Source organism: Larus michahellis, chromosome 6 (genome assembly GCF_964199755.1).
Source record: "Larus michahellis chromosome 6, bLarMic1.1, whole genome shotgun sequence".
NCBI lineage: Eukaryota > Metazoa > Chordata > Aves > Charadriiformes > Laridae > Larus > Larus michahellis.
In genome coordinates this window covers 34,145,072-34,163,709 of record NC_133901.1, presented here as the reverse complement: position 1 = coordinate 34,163,709, position 18,638 = coordinate 34,145,072, and the positions used below count along the sequence as shown (strand labels likewise).

Genomic DNA, 18,638 nt, shown 5'->3' with positions numbered 1-18,638 from the left:
GCCACTGTCAAGGCGTAATTTCTCTCACCATGGGAATGGCAGAGATTTGCATTCACTCAGTGTCTGAGGGGGCTGAAACCTAAGAGTGCCTGTAGTGCATATTGCAGGACGCACAACCATCCCCTCACAATATAAATGTTTCCCAGTATTGGAAGAAGTGAAGTCATTACTGTTCAAATGGTGTGCTTATTATTAGGATTTAGCATTTGGAAACAATTACTATGGTAATAGAGCTTCTTAACAGAAAGAGAACTAACCTTTTTCCAGTTTATATTGCTGTTAAATGAGTAATGTATTCCTAAATACATATTATAAGAATTTCTGTATCATGGGGCCTGTAAGGTACTTGCATATTTTATGCTGTGACCTCCTCTTATTGTTATTACCAACAGTATTTTTGTATTATTTTATGTCTCTTTCTTGTTTGTTATAATTGCTTTTTCTCCTCCTTCTGGAATTGGTTTTCTTTTCAGTTTTTTCAGGGAGAGTGTGTAGTGTGATGAAGGCCATTATCTCTGTCTGATGAGTCAAAGGGATAGAGCAACAAGAAGAAATACAAACATATCTATGTTTCTAGCAATGCCATATTATGAGACTGCCAACCAAATATTTCATAAAATTCCTACAGTGCCTTAATCGCAGTGGACCATTATAAACATTATACAACAAATTTCCAGATATAGTAAAACTGACTTTACACATGAGTATCAGTAAAGATATCGCTGTCATCAGAGAGTACACAAACTGCAGCTGTCAAACTAGTTTTCCAAGAGAAGTTAGAGGTCATCATATGCCTTAGATGGGGCGTTATATGCGTTGAGTGGTACTTCTTGTGGGGGTGAATTGGAATCTTTCATCCTCGCTATGCTGAGTCTTCCCTTCCTTGGCAACTTTGCATAAAAGAAACAAGCCAACCATGCAAAAATGTGTAACAGCTAAAGCTTTATCTCTGGCCTGGTTCCTCTGAATGGTCCTTCATCGACATGACCCCGTTCTTGCGGTCCTTCATATTCAAGTTGGCAGGATCTCGTTGTAATGATTCTTATCCGTGCAGATCTCCAACCTGCTCCCTTTGTTTCTCTGACAACCGAAACCTTCAGTCGGAACACGGAGAAATAGAATTTGTTTGCTTTTCCAGGGTGGGAGGGTTAGAAGCAGCTGCGTGTTTGTGGATGAATCACCCTCTCAAACCAAACAATTCGAGCCAATAGTAAAGCAAAGAAAATAAAAGTGAGTTCGGGAAAGTAAGCAGGAACCTAGAATTTGGGGCAGCTGGAATAAAATGGTACTGCAGGACCCTCTCCTCTCACAGAGCGCGTTTGCTGTACTGCTGCAGAGTGCTGGGGGCTTTCGTCACTATAAAATGCTTAAATTATCACTAGGAGAGAATGGGGAAAGAGGGATCCACAGGTTGTCATTAGGGAGAGGGGGGCACATTTTGGTTCAATCCCTGCTCCACCAGCTGTTTAAATGGCCATGCGTGTGTGTAGTTGCCACTGCTTTCTCTTCCTGCAGGTGTTCCCTAGAAATTCACTCAAGTCTTGTTTCTAATGAGCAGGTGAGCAGGAATACATCAATGCTTCATTATGGTGGGATTTCATGTTACGGTGAGATTTAATAACAATAATAATGAAGATTTTCTGCCAGAAATTATGCAGGTAATAAAGGATACATGGAAGATAAAAGACATCAGTTAAGTTAAGGTTGAACAAGTCATCAGTTTCTAATATTTCTGAAATAAAGTTTAAGTTATGTTTTTTCAATAAATTTACATCCATGATGTTAATCCTTCCTTTCTAACATGTAACGAAAACCATTTCCCTTTTAAAGAACAACAGGGTGGTCCAGCGCAGCAGCACTTAACTTACACCAAAGTTCAAAAAATTAGCTGTGTTGCTTCCAAAATGTTATTGCTCATTTATTTCTTTTTTAGTAGCATTAAATGAATAAAGGGCATGGTGTTGGACTACAGTGCCAGTAAACAGATCTGTTTTTTTTTCCAGTCTCAACTTATCTGTTCAATCATCTGCTAGTCATTTATTGCCTCGTATATTCCACTGTGAATATTATCCCTTAATTTATATGATGAGCTACTTTAGGGCTTGCTGAGCACTAAATATGAAAAAGAGACAGTTATACCATGGTAACAAGCCTGTATTTTGTATAGCTTCAAACAAAGAGCCCTGTGTAAAGAAGCTCTGCACCCAATTAAAGCCAGAATTCAAAATGCCGCTTCATCCAGTTTGTCACATTATCTTGTCAGCATCACCACAAAGATTTTGAACTTGCTGCGCAAAGTTACTCAAAATTGCTTGATTCTATAACTTCAGTCCTTCTAAATTAGTCACTGTCGTTGATACATAAATCTAAAAGGTATTTTAAATACTTCTGGTAAAGCTAGGAGCGGTTTTCAAGTAGTGGCTTACTTCAGTGGGCTTAATGTAAATGTAAAATTGAAACAATACCTTGGCGGATCAAAATGCAGGCTCACAAAGAAAGATTGACTTGCAAATTTTTTTGTGTATCTTGGGGGATGAATGTGCTGGTGAGACACATGAACCTTAAAGGAGAGTACCTTTAAGGGTGGTATGTGTTTATTATAAGAGGCCAAGAGATTACATTAAGATGAGAAAGGACTTCAAGTTCTTGATGCTCCAGTATCTGGTGAAATTAGGTATTTCTATATTATGCCATGTAATGAGTTCACTTGTCTCCCTCCCCCCCAGCTGCATTTTTCATGAGTCAAAACTTTGACGGCACTCTTTTACGTGAGTAATTTCAGGTGGGAATAATCACAGTAGTTTTTCTATCACATGTATGGTTATTGATGTTAAAATTAACTTGTTACTGCATTTGTAAAAGAAACGGTTTTAAAGCTAAGAATCAGTGGATAAGTGGTTTTTTTTCCCCGTTACTGTTATCGTATTCATTAGGAAGTATAAATTGTTCTGTGCTCACCTTCTTTGTATGAATCACAGAAACTGACTGATGAAATGAAAGCGCGAATTACAGAGGAAACAAAATTGAAAATATCTTTAGAAAACTATTTTACCTCAATGATTTTAAGCCATTGTACAGTTACTCATTCCTAATCCCTTTGCAATCAATTTAAAAGGCTAGATATACTTGGATGTGTAATAGTCTGTTGCTGTGAACCACTCCACAGAATTATCTGGGTAAATTGCAACGAATCACTCATTTCAGGTAATAATGCCAGTCTTTTAGCTGAAGGATGGGAGCTTGCTTGAAATCTTAAGATCCTGGTTATTGTCCCAGTTCTAGATAGTATGTTAACTGCCTACAATAGTCCTTTAGGGGATTGTTAGTGGTTATTAAGGCCTGGAGAATAATCTTGTATCCTCTCAGATTGCATCAATGTTTGTTTTGTGAAAGAATAGACAGTTTACACTCACGCATGAATATATATTTATCTCTCTCTCAATCAACTCTTGGCTCAAAGTACAGATCTGTTGTAAGTTGCATTTTGCTGTTGCTGTGTGCATGGCATGGTAGACATTTAAGGGAAGCGGAAAAGAAAAGATAATCTTCTAGTGAAGGGATTACAGTTGAATAACATTTTGGTTTTCTTTCAGATAAATAAATTCACCCGTCGAGAAAATAGTTTTCTGAAGTCATAGCTCAAATTTTCAATTGTTTCAATGCTGAGTCTGTGACACCAAATCCAGAGACCTTGTTTCAGTAGAGCTTTAGAACTTATTTTTAGACTATGGCATAAAAGCATATGAAGTTTGCATTGTAGTATTTAACGTTAAATTTGTAAATTTGTACTGTTCTGTAAAAGGCTGATTAGCATCATATTGAAAGGCTTAGGAAACTTATTAAGTTTAATAATAGAAATATACCCAAATGAGGATTTGCAGAAATTGAGAAATTACTGAAAGACTTGAGGGCACTAGACGGCTACTGCCAGTTAGCATGGACCAGAGGGAAGGGATGGTGAGAAAGTGTGGCACTTAGAGATGCTGTAGCTGAAATGTCGTGATGGTAGCAAAGATCTCATCCTGTGCGATCATCAATGAGCACCATGCTGGAGAGGTTTCTGCCGAGTGATAACCCCCACTTGGCATTTCCTTTAGAGCTGAGCAGAGCTTCAGGGACCCATTGCAAAGCACAGTTGCATCAAAATGAAAACACTTGCTCATCTGGGCCCAAAAAAACATTTTGTTAAAGGGCAAGGTGAGGCCTTGTGGCAAGGGTCAAAGATCTGTGGGGCCTTGGCTGCTTGGTACAAAGGGTTCACTTCCCCCTTTCATGCTTTTGTCATGAACTGGTAGTTAACAGGTGAAGAAATTAAAAATTACTGTGAGAGATTAGTGTGAGCGAGACTGCTCCGCATGGAGGGATGAGCTGGGAGCTGAGGGTGACCCAGCATGGGCAGTGCTGTCCCTGTGGGAACGCACCAACAGGGTCCATTGACAGCCCCAGACTTGGTGAGGGGATGGGGCCAGAAGCAGGGCTGGAGACTGGTGTCCTATGGCATCACTGGAGCAGGACCAGGGGTCCTGGCTGGGCTGAAATGGGCTCCTGGGCCGAGGGGCAGGGTGCTGGGGGGCCTGGGTGAGGCTGCTCTGAACTATGGATGCCCTTATGGCCATGATATCCTGTGGCCTTTAGGGTTTTTTCATTCTGCTTATTTCGTAATAAAATATTTTAGATTTTTTTTTTTCAAATATGTTGCGGAATTACATCTTTCTATGGTTAAAGAATGCCCAAGAGGAATAATGATTTTCAAGTACAGTGCTACCAAAACGCCCCTTTCCTTTCTGTAGAAGAGATTTTTCACAAATATCATAGAGGAACGTTAAATGTGCCCTTCGAAGTCCCCAAACAGCAGGGGATTATTAAACACTTGGAGGCAGCTCAGATGGGAAGGCACCAGCTCTGGTAATGTGCACGTAGACTTAAGTGGCAGATGTTCAAAACAAAATGACAGCAGAAAATTGCAGATACGTATCTGCAGTTGTAGAAAAAGATTGGGAAGGTTTGAAAATTTCAGTGTGTGACATATGCGATGCTTTGAAGTAAACCCTTTTACTTTCTCCCTCTGTTGGGATCATGTTATGTACATTTAACATGAGTGGAAGGAGGGATCGCTTTTAAAATACATTTTTTTTCCTATTTATTACACTTGCGATAAAAGCCAGCAGACAGCAAAAGGAGCTGTAAATGCCTAATATGCATTTATTAGCTCAGAGGGTGTTCAGTCATGCTGGTTTTTATAGCAAGGGGACGTTGGTTTCCACTTAGAGTTGACTAGAAACCTTGGTATCAGCAGGTATAATCAAAGAGTGCGGTCTTAAAGCGGTAGGAAAAACACATGGATGTGCTTATAAACTCTTTCTGTAACTATTTACAAACGAAGAAAATGTAATATTTAAGAAGCTAACAAATTTAATGAGTGATTTTTTTAAATTTTTTTTTCAACAGGTCAGAAAAAGGGGAGTAAAACGTTTCCTCAGACTTTTAGAATGGTTGTGATAAGATGCTTTCTGCTTAGCAGTTGAGGAGGGAGGCAAGAAGAAAGGGAAGCTTTGTGCAAAATTGCATTTGTGAGGCAGGCACCTCGACACGCGTACTCTATTGATAAGGGTAAAAATTATCTAAAGAGTGTGATTCTCTTAGTGGTCTAGATAAATCAACAGAATCTGTGGTTTTGGTGTTCTTTGACAGGACTTTGTCCTTCTGGAGCTGTTCAGCAGATTAATAATTAGATTTTGCTGTCACAGAATTACAGCTATTTTAATACAGAATCGATACTTGATTACAATTAGGTCTCAATCTGCAAAAAAACAGGAATTAAGAAATCAGACTGATTTTATAAGCTGAAAAAAAAAAAACCCCAAACCAAAACCTAGATGACTAGATGTAAAAAAGTATAACCCTGTTTTGGTAAGAAGGAAATGGGGAGATTTCTGTGGGTGCTGGGGAGGAGAAGCTTCGCTCCCCTTTGGCAGGGCTGCCCTCTAGTGCGCTGCAGGCTAAAGGCAGCCAGTTTTTCACTGCAGTAAAAGGGCTCCCTTTGGAGGATAAAAGGGCATTTGCACAAACTATTGTGCCTGAGATAGATATAGACGTGTATACATAAATATATCTATGTACATGTAAATATATATCAGATATATTGGAGTGTCAGCTGGAGTTGCTTCTGTTTGCATGGAGATAGCTGGTGAAAAACTAACTTTAGGTTTTGCCCTTTGTTTTTCTCATACAAAACAAGATTTCTACCGAAACACATTTTCAAAAAAAAAAAAAAAAAAAATAGTAGTATTCTTAAGAAAGTCTTTAGGTTAGTGGTAATACTCAAATCAGACAAGTCTGTCACTCGTAGTGATGTTGCGTGTTATTAATTGAACCATGGTGACAGCCAGGAGCTGCAGCTTTAGTTCACTGGAGTGAGACAGGGCCGCATCCTGAGCTCATCACAGCTGCTCTCCGCAACCCGCAGGAAGGAGCTGTAATCCCAGTGTATCCAGCTCCTTCCTTCGGGCAGGGTTTTCCAAGTATCCTAGAGCCACCATAGCAACTCCTGGTGCAGGTGACCTCCCCCGGCTTTGCTGGTTTGGAAGGGTGGGATTTTATTTTCATCCACGCTTCTCGGTCTTTTGGGAGGTGGATCTGCAGGATCCACTGCGGAGTCAGGGAGGAGCACTGGGGACTGCTTCAGTTTGTGACGAAGACTGTCGTAAATCCTGGTGACTCTGGGATGCAGGAGCTGCCACAGTGGCTGAGTTCGGGTAGCCTGGGCGTACGCAGCATGCCCAGAGCTGTAGCACTTCAGCTGAAGTTACAGGGCACGGAAGAAGGCAGACATTTGAATCCAATGTCTATGTTTCCCAGATTAGTGAGCGAGGATGTGAAATGCTTCTATTCTTAACTTAGTGGAGTACAAGCATCAAAGGTCTCTTGGCGTCCCCAGAAATCAAAAATATTTGAAATATTTGAATCTCTGAACTCTCTTTAAGTTTACAAGTTAATTTTATGGTGGGAACAGTGTACTGCAGGTATTTTTCTCTTGCTCTAGTCATGTATCGCCCTCCCACGTCAGCAGTCACCACCTGTCTAGGAGCACCTAGTTTAGTATTAGTGCAGTACCGCTAGCGACTGTCTTAATGATTTTTAAATTACATATTGATTTGCTCCTTAATGCCTTTCCTCCCCCATGCTTTGTTTCTCCGCCTCGGCATTCCTAGATGACTATCTTAATTCACCGACATTTTTGTTCATAATCTTTGCAGACAGGTCAATATTTGTTTCCTAAAAACCTTTTGGTAAATAACAACCCTTTAAATCCTGTGAATGAGATGTGTCTTGTGCAGAGGGTCAGGAAATTTGTCAGGGAGTGGGATCCTTCACATGCTAAGGGTGACGTCTGAGCTAACAAATGAGTTGTTAGAAATCTCGTAATCTGTCTTTGCTTTTGAAGGTACTAGTGTGAATTCTCAAGAAGAATAATACTTGAGCAGCCCTTCCATGTTGTGCGTCCTTCATGCTTGATTCCTAATCTTTGTGCAAGGGAAAGATGTCAGGATTTGTTCTGTTCTGCTTTTATGTGCTGACCAGTGTGAGCAGTATGAAACAAAACCAAACAAGAAGTGGTAGATAAGAAGCATCTGTGACAGGGACAAAGCTTTGGGGGTTTTGTAAACAGAGATGTTTAAAAATATAATAAATCTGCAACTAGATGAGCAGCGATACAAAGGCTGTTGTGTATTTAGATATAAATACGTGACTGCTATTACCTTACTGTCAAAACACACAGCCCAAGTATTTTAAAGTGAGATATCTAGAGAATTCATTACCAATATTAGCCATTTACATATGTGTGTGTGTGTCTGATAGTTAATAGCAGCCTGGATTTATGTGAGTGAAGCAATGAACTGTGAAGGGTTGTAAGATGCTGCAGTTTGGCCACAAGAGCCTGCGTAGGATTATGCCCCAGATTTAAAAGGTGATCACACTGCTGCTTACTACCACTTTGAGGAAGGTTACTGCCCTATTTCTGACCCGTGGTTAAGGATTGCACTCATCTGCTGCATCCATGTCTATGCAAAGTCAGATTTAGAGGTGTTTTAAGCAGAAGCCGTCAGGTATGGAGAAATCTTAAATTATTTCATTTAGCTGTGCAAAAACACATCTAGGTCTTTGGTCGTGACAGAAGCCCAGTACTTTCTCTAAATGTCCTCTTTTTGCCCAAAGTCTCTCTGTGATGAAAACCTGAAAACTCTGTATCTCTCGGGGAATGCTGAACACTACTCATTGTTAAGTCCGCTTCGATGAAGAAAATTGGATTGGAGACCTTGAGTAACAGGGGCGCAGGTGCTGGGGGTGGGATGGGCTGGGTCTCTTCAGCTATTCGCAGAAAATAGCGAGCGTGCTTTCATTCTGTGCTCTAACAAAATCAGATCTAGACTGTATTCCATCCTTAGTGGTGGTGCTTTTTGCTAGAAAATCAGTAATTTCTTTTTGTGACCTTTTTGGTACCTTTAGGTGCCCATAATGTGTAAAGAGAAATTATACCCGTTGAAGGAGATGATAATATATGAATTTCTCCAACGTGTCTCTTAACAAAATCTCTACTTCCTCTTATAGGAATTGCCCAGAAGAGTAATTTCAAACAAAAAAAGCCCATTTCTATGTCATCTGCATATTTTGCTTGTAAACCTTCTGCTTGCAAAAATCCCCGTTCTGCTTCTAGCAGGCTTTCATGGTAGACATTTGTGATGAGGACACGAGACTTGATCGCCTTTCTCATTACTGCAGCTGCATAATGAGAAGACCTGTGGTGATTCTTACGGGGAACTTTTATTTGGATAAAAGTGGAAACATTGAAGCTTGAACTCTGCTATAAAAAATTAGTGGCTGCTGTAGGATTCAGGAAGAGATGAGCCAGGAAGAAAAGTCCGTGGAGCTGCTCTGTCTAGTTATGACTGAAACATTTGGTGCCTATTCGGTCGGCTCGGCTGAGGTTTATGAGGCACAATTTTGTGCATAAAGCTTTTCTTAGAGAAAAGATAAGTTAGAGAGGCAGAAGGTTTTCTGTCCTACTTTATGCTTTGCTTTGTATTCCTGTGTATTTTGTACTGATCCACGTGTAGGCGTGTGAAGTAGGATGACTTAATCACTTTCTATAGCAGAGGATGTAATATATCATCTTTAAACAGGATTACGCTTTCCAGTACCTTAAGTCACAGATTTTCAGGCGCTAAGGTCACATAAAGGTATTCAAAAGGTAACAAAAACATCACACGGTGATTCTCCCCACCCCGCAAGCGAGCAAACAGCAGAATGTGATCTCTTGCTGCTACGCCAAAGAGAAAAGACCAGATACGGCTGTGGATTTGCAGGTGCGCAGGGAGAGATGCGTTCAAAAATTCATAAATACAGATAAAATGCTGGGTTATTCTAGAAACTTCACCTCCTTCATGGAGGTGACCATAAGCATCCAGATCATGGGAAACAAAAGATGGGAAAAAAAAAAAAAAATTATCGTAAACGTAGTATTGGGTCATTACCTCAGATGGAGACCTCATATGGAAGGAGAGAAGGTGTCTTCTCTGTGTGCATGCAGTTTGTGAAAGGTCGTGTATCCTACTGGAAAACTTTGGTCTACAAACCAAAAGTTTCAAACACGGTGATTTACACAGTTGTAAGACCTGTGCATGTAGTGTTTTATCACATTTCTCCTATCATACCGGAGATGATTTTTAATATTCCATCCCTAAATGCCTAGGATTTCTGTACTCATAGCTCCTTTCATACCGGAGATGATTTTTAATATTCCATCCCTAAATGCCTAGGATTTCTGTACTCATAGCTGCTTCATGTCTGCTTCAAATAAAGTGATTCCCCATCTTTTCTTAGAAGTAGATCGGCTGTGAATGGAGTCTTATGGTCTGAGGTTACGATGTTGGTTTCTTTGCCGCAGCGATCTATTGTTCTAGCATGGAGTTTCTGGGGGTAAAACGGAACAAAGGATAGCTTATTTTACAAGTACGATGACACTTTGAAGAGTCATGTGAAACAAGATTGTTTATGTAAAATAGTTCTGGGTATTAAATTCTCAGATGAAGCAAGTTATTTTCTTGCAAACAGGTCAAGAAATGGAAATGACAACGTTCAATGCCTGTAATTCCACACAAAAATGCTAATCTCTTTGAATTCAAATGTTTTTCCAAAATGTTTTCATTTGAATACTCTCCTAGTTTGAATTGCCTAGGAGTCACTTTTTGATGATCCAGTTGTCTCTTTGAAAATCTGAAAATCAGAGAAAAGCATTTCCAGTGCCTTGAAGACTTAAATTGCAGACCTTTCTGCGGAACACAATGCTTAATTATTCAGGCATTTATTACATGGACTTGTAACGGGAAATTATTTTTTCATAGATGTTTATTATACTGTCATTTCCTCTGATGAGGTATGGATGAACGTTTGAAGTGGTAGTGCAATATAGCATGCTAGCCAGTATCAGCATATTGCGTTTTCAGCGGGAAGAGCTGTGACAACAGGCAGAGGCATCACTCCATAAACTTTGTGCGTGGGTTACCCAAGAGGTGGGTGGCACCTGCATCCCTCCCGAGCTCAGGCACACATTCTGCTTTCTGGGGAAAAAATGTCTGCTCTTCATTTGTGGTTCAGTAAAGTCACTCTTGTGTGCTGAAGGCATATGATGCTTCTTACTTGTTCTGAAAAAAAAAACCAGAAAATTTAATGTTATCCATATGTGCAAAACAATGGAAATAGTAGTGTACAAAAATGAATAAATCTGTTCTCAATGGAATTCAGGCTAAGGCAGTGGCTCTACAGAAAAAAAAAAAAAGGAAATCAGTTTTATAAGTAGAATAAAGATTGTGATTTAGAGATGTATGTTTAATTTTTTTAAAGGAACATCCAAATAAATTTTCTGGAACTCTCTGGGAGAGAACTTACGACAGTCAGAAAGAAAGCCTTTTTACTAACCTGTGATGCTGGTTGGGTTTCTAAATGTCCATGGCTCCTGATGCATGGAGCACCATGTCACTGAGAGCCGCGTGCTTCTGACTGCTGCATCTACTTTGGTGCTGGCTCACACAGTCCCACACAGCCCGGTGTTTGGGTGAGGTTACATCTTTCACACAAGGAGGTGTATATATATATATGCATATAGCTGTGCACACACAGGGTGGCAGAGCCCCTGGCACAGGCTGCCCAGAGAGGTGGTGGAGTCTCCAACTCTGGCGACATTCCAAACCCGGCTGGATGCATTCCTGTGCAGCCTGCTCTGGGTGACCCCGCTCTGGCAGAGGGGTTGCACTAGATGATCTCCAGAAGTCCCCTCCAACCCTATGGTTCTATGATTCTGTATAGGTGTGAAAGTATACGTATGTGCACCCATACGCTACTGTGTCAATGAAATTGGGCCTCTGAAGCTTCTTTTAGACAACAGCAGTCTGAAGAACACCTTCTTAGGCTGTCATGAGGTGTTGATACTAATCTGATATTACATTTTCCCTCCATTTATTGCATATTAGAGGTTACAAACACTGTCAAGCAACAGCAGCTCGCTCATTTTAGAAAATTAGCAAAGCCATGTGTGGCCCGCTGCTTGAGAAGCAGGTGTCATGGAAATCTCTGCTTTGTTTACTTGTGAGACTGTGTGGGTTTTTTGCAGAATTTCCTTCTGTTGATCTGCCTCACATGAAGTTGTTTGGTTTTTTTTTTTTTTTTTGAAACTTTGGCACCTTCCCCTTGTGTGCTGGTTTTGTGCGGTGGTAATGGAATTGAGCGCCGAGAGAGACTGTGAATGGCAAATAGGTTTCCTAATGAGGAAGGAGTGATTGGGTAGAGTTTGAAGAAAATTATTTCGAATGCGTCTATAATTCTGTTTGAACTGCAGAACTAAACTCTTAATTATGTTTTGCAGGATATGAATGATTACTCTCCAGTGTTTAGCAAAAAGCTCTACAGGGGAATGGTTGCTCCCGACGCAGTCAAGGGCACCGTTATCACCACCGTTTCAGCTGAGGATCAAGATCCTCCGGTAAGCAAAAAGGTTCTATTAATACTCTGCACCCAAGAGGGAAAAATCTTTAACCCTCATAAGTGACCTAACTCTCTTAACAACGAAGGTGATTATTATGAGTTTTGCAGAGCAGTAACTCATACCTTTTTTATGTCGGCCTGTCCTTTGTCGTTCTGGACAAAGGCTGCATTTACAACGATTGCTCCTGAAGCTGGCAAATCAATGATACCACTCCTTTCTCTCAGGAAGATTTTTGGAAAGCTCTTTATTGGACTTCACAGTGTAGATGAATAGGAGGAATAGGCAGGAAGGGAAGCCGTGCCTGTCTTTGGTACAGTTCTGCAGTTTAAAGAGGAAACAAACCCCAACTTCGTAAGATTATTGCTTTCTTGATTTCGCAGTCATTGTGCATTTCCAGTCTGAGACATCCCAGGGTCATGTGGAAATGTGCAGCTCAGCAGCCAGCCCCATTGGATCTGCAGCATTTGAACCGAGTGCCTTTGTTTTGGGGATAAAGTTTATTTCTGCCACTGACTTTTATCGCTGTTCCCTGGTGAAGCACTTGATTGACAGAACTGGGCACATATTTTTGACTTGTTAGCTATTCTGAAGGGTAATATCAATTTTTCTAATCAGAGGTTGATGAACATTGGTGACCAGATGATACACTGAGGACAATAAAAGCCAAAGATGTTCTGCCAGCCAGGTTTAATTTTTAATTGGTAGCGTTTGGCATATTAAGGAGAATAATCCTCAGGGAGAAGGGTTCAGAGAGAACGTGCTGTGCACATGAAAAGCTGATGGCGGTGCTTTGACACAAATCAACTGTAGCTTAGCTAAATATGCTACGTAGTAATTTATTTACCACCCAAGGACAGAAATGTTAAAGCAGCATTTCTGTAAGGACAGTCCTGCTGTCCCCTGTAAAAAGTCCTACCACACAAAGGTTAAGTAAATCCCCTGCAGGTGATACGTATCAGTGGGGTATTACTGAGCTTGGAGGCTTTTAAGGTAGTTTATAACAGCTGCAGATCTGGACTATGGTTTGTTTAAATTATATGAAAGACAGTAGTATCGTCAAGTAGGTAATGAATAGCAGTAGTTATCAATTATTAGTGCTACAGAGCATTTAAGGAACGCAGCAGCAGAGGACATAAATGTTATTTGAGCAGTAACCAAAAGAACTGGAGAGAGTTGTGCCTTAATGGCGAGTCTTGGGCAATTTGAAGGGGAGCATTAAGAGATGCTCGTGCCTGATTTGGGGTGCTCTGCTTGCAGAACGGAGCCCGAGATGTGTGTTAAGCTCCTTCCGTAGAGCACAGACACATTAGAATAGGGTCCCAACCAGCCAACGTGGTAAGCACAAATCTGCTTAATTAAAAGTAGAATAGTCGGCACATGTATGTGTTAGACTGATCCGTAGAGCCCAGAGGGAATTTCTAGTGTCTTGCTTTAGACATACTTTTAAAACTGTGTAGCCTGGGACTGTTCGCTTCATGGCAGGCACCTACACTCCCCTTCAAAGTCCCATCCGCGTGCAGTCATAGCTTTTAGCATGCAGCGGGAGAAGGATGATGCTGTGGTAGTGCCTGCTCTCATCCCTTTGCATCTTGCTATATTAATCGTGCTAAGAAAAGCCTTTCCGTGGGATATCAGAGGCCTGGGATGCCTTCCTTCCTCTGACTGAAGGATTCAAACCTTTACCTCTATTTCCATGTAAAATATCTTAACTACCAGGAAAGGCCAGAGTTCCTGGCAAACTTGAGGCATATCTACAGGTGTGTGGAAGCCTTCCAAGCCAGGAAGTTGCTATAAAGGTAACAAGTTGCAGCACCTGTGGAGGTCAAGGACCTACAAGGTCAACCAGACTTGTACCCACATCACCTGGTCCTTTTTTGGTCTTCAACCATTACACCTAAGCCAGGGGATATATCTCTAGTAGCACTGTGGAAGTCTAAAATGTAGAGCTGCCTACTGTAGCCCTTCAGAAGGCTTCATAAGTGTTCGTAATTTTGTGTCCTACCTACACTCTTGCTCTGACTGCATTTTTGCTCTGTGGGACTTCTAGTGCTTTTGCTGGACCTCCTTCACTGTTCCTTGGGGCACACCAGGCCCGGGTTTCCACCATCATGTTTAAAACAGAGATTTGCGGAAGAAAGAAGGCTTGATTGCTCAAATCTCATAGCTATTTGCTGGAAAACAATTTAAAATTGATTTAAGACTATTTAATTCCACTTTGTGGATGACTTTTACTGTCACGGTTCATGAATGTCTTATTCTTCCATATGTCAGGCACAATAACCTAGCAATTACAGACTGGAAATTGAGATCAAAGTGGGCAGAGTTTCTGGGTGGCATTATAAGTTTGCAAGGGTTATGTTTATGCTATACTTTGTACAAAGGCATTAGCTCATTTTGCTAGCATTTCTTCCTGAACAAAGCACTTGTGCTGCTGGAGTACTACCACCAAATTAGTAAAGCTTGCCTTCACATTAATGGGTCTGAATTGCATTCAGCACTTCAGGGAGATGAGCAGATGCTTCTTAGCTGGAGAAGATTCTCTGATGCTCTGCCCAGGAATGACTTGGGAACCATGGAGGTAGGAAACACCATTTTTCTAAAGAGCTCTCATCCTCAGCAGCTAACAGCAAATAATTCAAAAGGGAACACTCTGCCCGTATCACGAGTGGAGTCACTTCAGAGTGATCTGCCAGTGGAGAGTGGGGAAAACTGGCAGTGCGTGACTGTTGAAACTGTGTGAGTTTTTTTGTCTGCCGCAGTAGAAATCTAAAATACTAAGTTCATTAGTCATAATCCTACGAGCTGTCTCTGCCCCTTGCACCAGTACGGATTTGCTCCTAGCCGGTTTATCAGACTGACCTTTGAGAAAAGCTTGCAGAAAAGGATGTTTAGGATCAACGAAACTGGGCAAGAAGCTGAATTTTTGTTCTGTGGAAATTTCAACGTAAATGGGTTATTGAAGATAGAAAAAAAAAATTATTCACTGGTGCCAGAGAATCACTTTTTACTTGGTTTTTGTGCCGCTTTTATTTAATAGTATCTGTTGCCTGACAACAAGATATTTTGGTGTTGATACAGTATTTGCCCATTCTGATATAAGCTCCATTTCATAATCCTTAGGTTTAAAGTGTCTAAATTTTAAAGAATAAGATATTCCTGAGATACTGAATGAAACAAAATACTTCAGAAACTGATTAATGTAGATTTATAACAATTCTTAATCCTGTGGAATCAGCATTTTCTAATGCAAAGTTATTTCCCTTTTTCATTTAAAAAAGAACCCAAACACGTAAATGTAGGAACTAGACACAGATAAGCTTATGTGCTGTTTTCTACAGTGGGTAATAATGGTGATATAAGAATGGGAGAATAGAAACCTAGCGAAAGTGCTTATGTCTCCCAGGTTCCTTTCTTGTGATTTCCTCCCGTATTTATATGAATTTCTTTTATATGGTTTTGAGTGTTTTATATTTGAAAGATGTACGGATCGCTTCTGTGGAGAAATCAAGGTACATGCATGACGGAGATCAAAATCACTGAATGTGGGATCCTGTTTATTACCGTTATAACAGGCATAAATGCATATGACAGTAATGTTAAGATAATGTTCTTTGAAATCAACTGTTGCATTTCTTTGATTTTTATGAAGATTTAAAAATAAAACTCCCCTTAGGCATTTAATGAATACAGTAGCCATAAAAGTTAGCCCCCTACAGAGGAAAGCTTTTAAAATAGTTTTTGAAAGTTGGTATTTTATTTCAAACTAATGGCTGATGGTTTTTACTTTTAAAATAAGGAAGAAGATAGAGAAAACTATTAGGCATAAATGACTTTGTTTCTTTTTCCGACTGAGACAACCTTTTTAGATGTTTTGTGCTACTGGCAAATCCCTATTTATTTGGATCTGGCTTTGGCATTAAGCGGTGTCACAAAGTATTTCATATGAATTCACCAGATATTGTTTTAAAAAAGACACAACCTTTTCTCTGTTCAGCAAGAGTGTCTTCCTCTAAACTTGCCTTAAGGGAAAGACTATTCTTTGCTATCATCATCAATATTTTAGTTGGGTTTTTTGGGTGTTTTAACCTGATGGAATTTTATTTCCCCAGTCCTAATAGATCTATTTTATCAGTTCAGGAAAAGAAAAAAAGACATACAGCTTTAAAACACGTCTGATTATCAGGAGAGGTCTAGTAAGAGCCAAAATAATTCGAAGTATTCAAGCCTGAATTTTTCTGTTGTCATTTTACAAGTAACGTAGACTATTCCTCTGTCAACATTGAACTCCGCTCAGAATAAAAGTCAAGCTAGATTTTTTTCATCGTCTGCAATAAAAGCTGCTCAGACCTAATCAGCTCTTCAGAGACTGCCACTGTTCTCAGCAAATCCCAACTTTGCTTTGCATTGTCAAATTAATATAGATGGTCTGAGAATCCAAACTGAAAAGCTCGTGGGGCCAGTGGAGTTTGGCTCTCCATTTCAGCCCACAGGCACCATCCTCAGCTCGTTTGTCCTTTGAGCTGCCAGACTGGGGCTGTTCTGGTGTTGCCCTGTTGTTCCTTCTGGTCCTTCAACAGCAAAGGTGACAGCAGCAGTGACAGCCATGTGAGTGGTAGAAAAAAAAATTCACGCCACTGAAGGCCAACCTTAATAAGTCATCATCTGTAGCAAAATATCCAGGTATTTTACTTACTGTGTTATTTTTTGGCTGTGAAAGTGCTCTTTCAGTGATGTTTCTGAGAAAAGATCATGGCTTTATCTGCAGCTTTTGACTTCTAAAGGACAAGTCATTAATATAAATGCAAGGATTAAATGGTCGGTGAGGGTGGCAAGGGTACAAAAAGTAACATAGGTGAAAGATTGAGAGGTTGGAAGAGACTTGTGACATGGAGTTTTGTGGTCTGCAGTAGCAGTGTATTTCCCGAGTGATTTAGAAACTTAGAGCATATAGATATGGAAGTGCTACGAGTGACTAGGATATGCTTCCAAAACAGTCACAAGGAGTGAGAGTGAGCGTTTACTCTTAAATGAAGAACTGTTTGATTGGTTTATTGGAGATGTAGATTAAAGTTTATCTTGTGGCTTTTCGTTTAAAAAAAAACCAACACATCAAATCTCCATGCAGTAAATTGTTTGCGACTCAGTGTATCTTACATGTATGAATGTATATATGTGAGCAAATGAATAGCTGAGTCAGAATGAAGATGTGTAATTTTTTTAATTTAACTGTACAAACCTAATGCCTAAAACATTAAGCCATCATTAGAATGCAACTGTTAATAATAGGATTGGTTTGGTTGCAAAAACCTACGGATTTCTGGTTACCGTTAACAGTTACTAATTCAAAACAAAAATTATCTATGCTAGATTCAAGTGCTTCCAAGTTGGTATTTCATTATGTTTTTATTCTGACCCGTGGATTTCAAAGTGGTCAAAAAATCATGGCCTAAAGGCGTAAGAGATATCTGATAGTTATTCCTTCAGGTCCTTAGTGAAATGTCAATTAAAAGATAGAAACCAGTGCTTTTCACTAAAGGCCGGAGCAGGATTTGAAGGGCTGTCTTGAGCAAATGTCAGTTTCTTACCAGTTTCTCCATTGCTTTCCTTTCTTTTCCAGTTTGAATTCACTTTTTTTTGCAGTGACTGGGAATATAGGCTATGTTTCAGAAATTACTTTTACATTTGTTTAAAACAGTCTAATTTGAAATACCATTCTGGTCATTGAAATCTGGTAAATTTTGATTTACGTGTATTTCATAGAATATGCTAAATCAACATATTGCCCTCTGCTTTATTGGAACAGTCTATATTATATTTTTCTACAGGTTTAAAATAGTTATGTGGCATCTGACTTTTCAAATTCCGTGGTACATCCTGTAGTTGTTCACCCTGTCTCTCCCAGAAGAGCTTACATTTAATTCCAGGCATGGTACGTGTAAAGGGTAAGAAAATACTGAGCAGAAAGCAACAAAAACAGGCCAAGGGAGCCAGAGGGAATTATGGTAATAGACTAGAGCCATGGTTACATGGCTGCCAAGGAAAGGCTTGAGTACATCTTCAATTATTTTTGAATAACTGGTATACCTGAGTAAAATCAAAATCTTCAATTTTACAAACATCGCAATTGAAATTGTTGAGAGAGTTGAGCATGCTTTCTCTTCAGCATTTGAATAATCCCTTTAAGTTATAAGTACTGATATATTCAAAATATTGTGTTGTGCAGAAATCTGAAAGAAGAGAGGGAGGAAGCTTCCAGCTTCTCAGCTGGAAGGTAGACCAGCTGAGAAAAGTTGTAGCGTTTGCCTGGGCGGTAATGGTGAAGAAGCAGATGGGTGAGGCATCACAGCCACTGGGCACACTGAGCTCAAAGGAGAAAAACACTGGGTTTAGAGGCTGCGCTGTGTAGGTTGTAGGTCAGAAACAGCAGAGACGGTTGTGTGTCGAGGGTTTCCCTCATATTATCTTGAGTTTTCTGTCCAGAAGTGTTGTCCAGCTGGAGCTTAAGGGCTTTGTCTATTTATCCGGGGCTCCTTGGTATCTAGGAGTGGATTCGTTTAGGCTCTTGGACATCGTGGTCAAGTGTCACGTTCAGGATGAT

At 40.1% G+C, this 18,638-nt stretch overlaps 1 protein-coding gene across 22 annotated transcripts in view; it reads left to right on the top strand.

Annotated features, from left to right (window-relative positions):
• PCDH15 (protocadherin related 15) overlaps nucleotides 1-18,638 on the top strand; it is a 799,343-nt gene that overhangs the window by 676,865 nt on the left and 103,840 nt on the right. For all 22 annotated transcript variants that reach the window (XM_074589898.1, XM_074589897.1, XM_074589896.1 and 19 more), the window contains one exon: nucleotides 11,921-12,037. In XM_074589898.1, coding sequence (XP_074445999.1) covers nucleotides 11,921-12,037 — 117 coding nt within the window. The remainder of the gene's footprint in view (nucleotides 1-11,920; nucleotides 12,038-18,638) is intronic.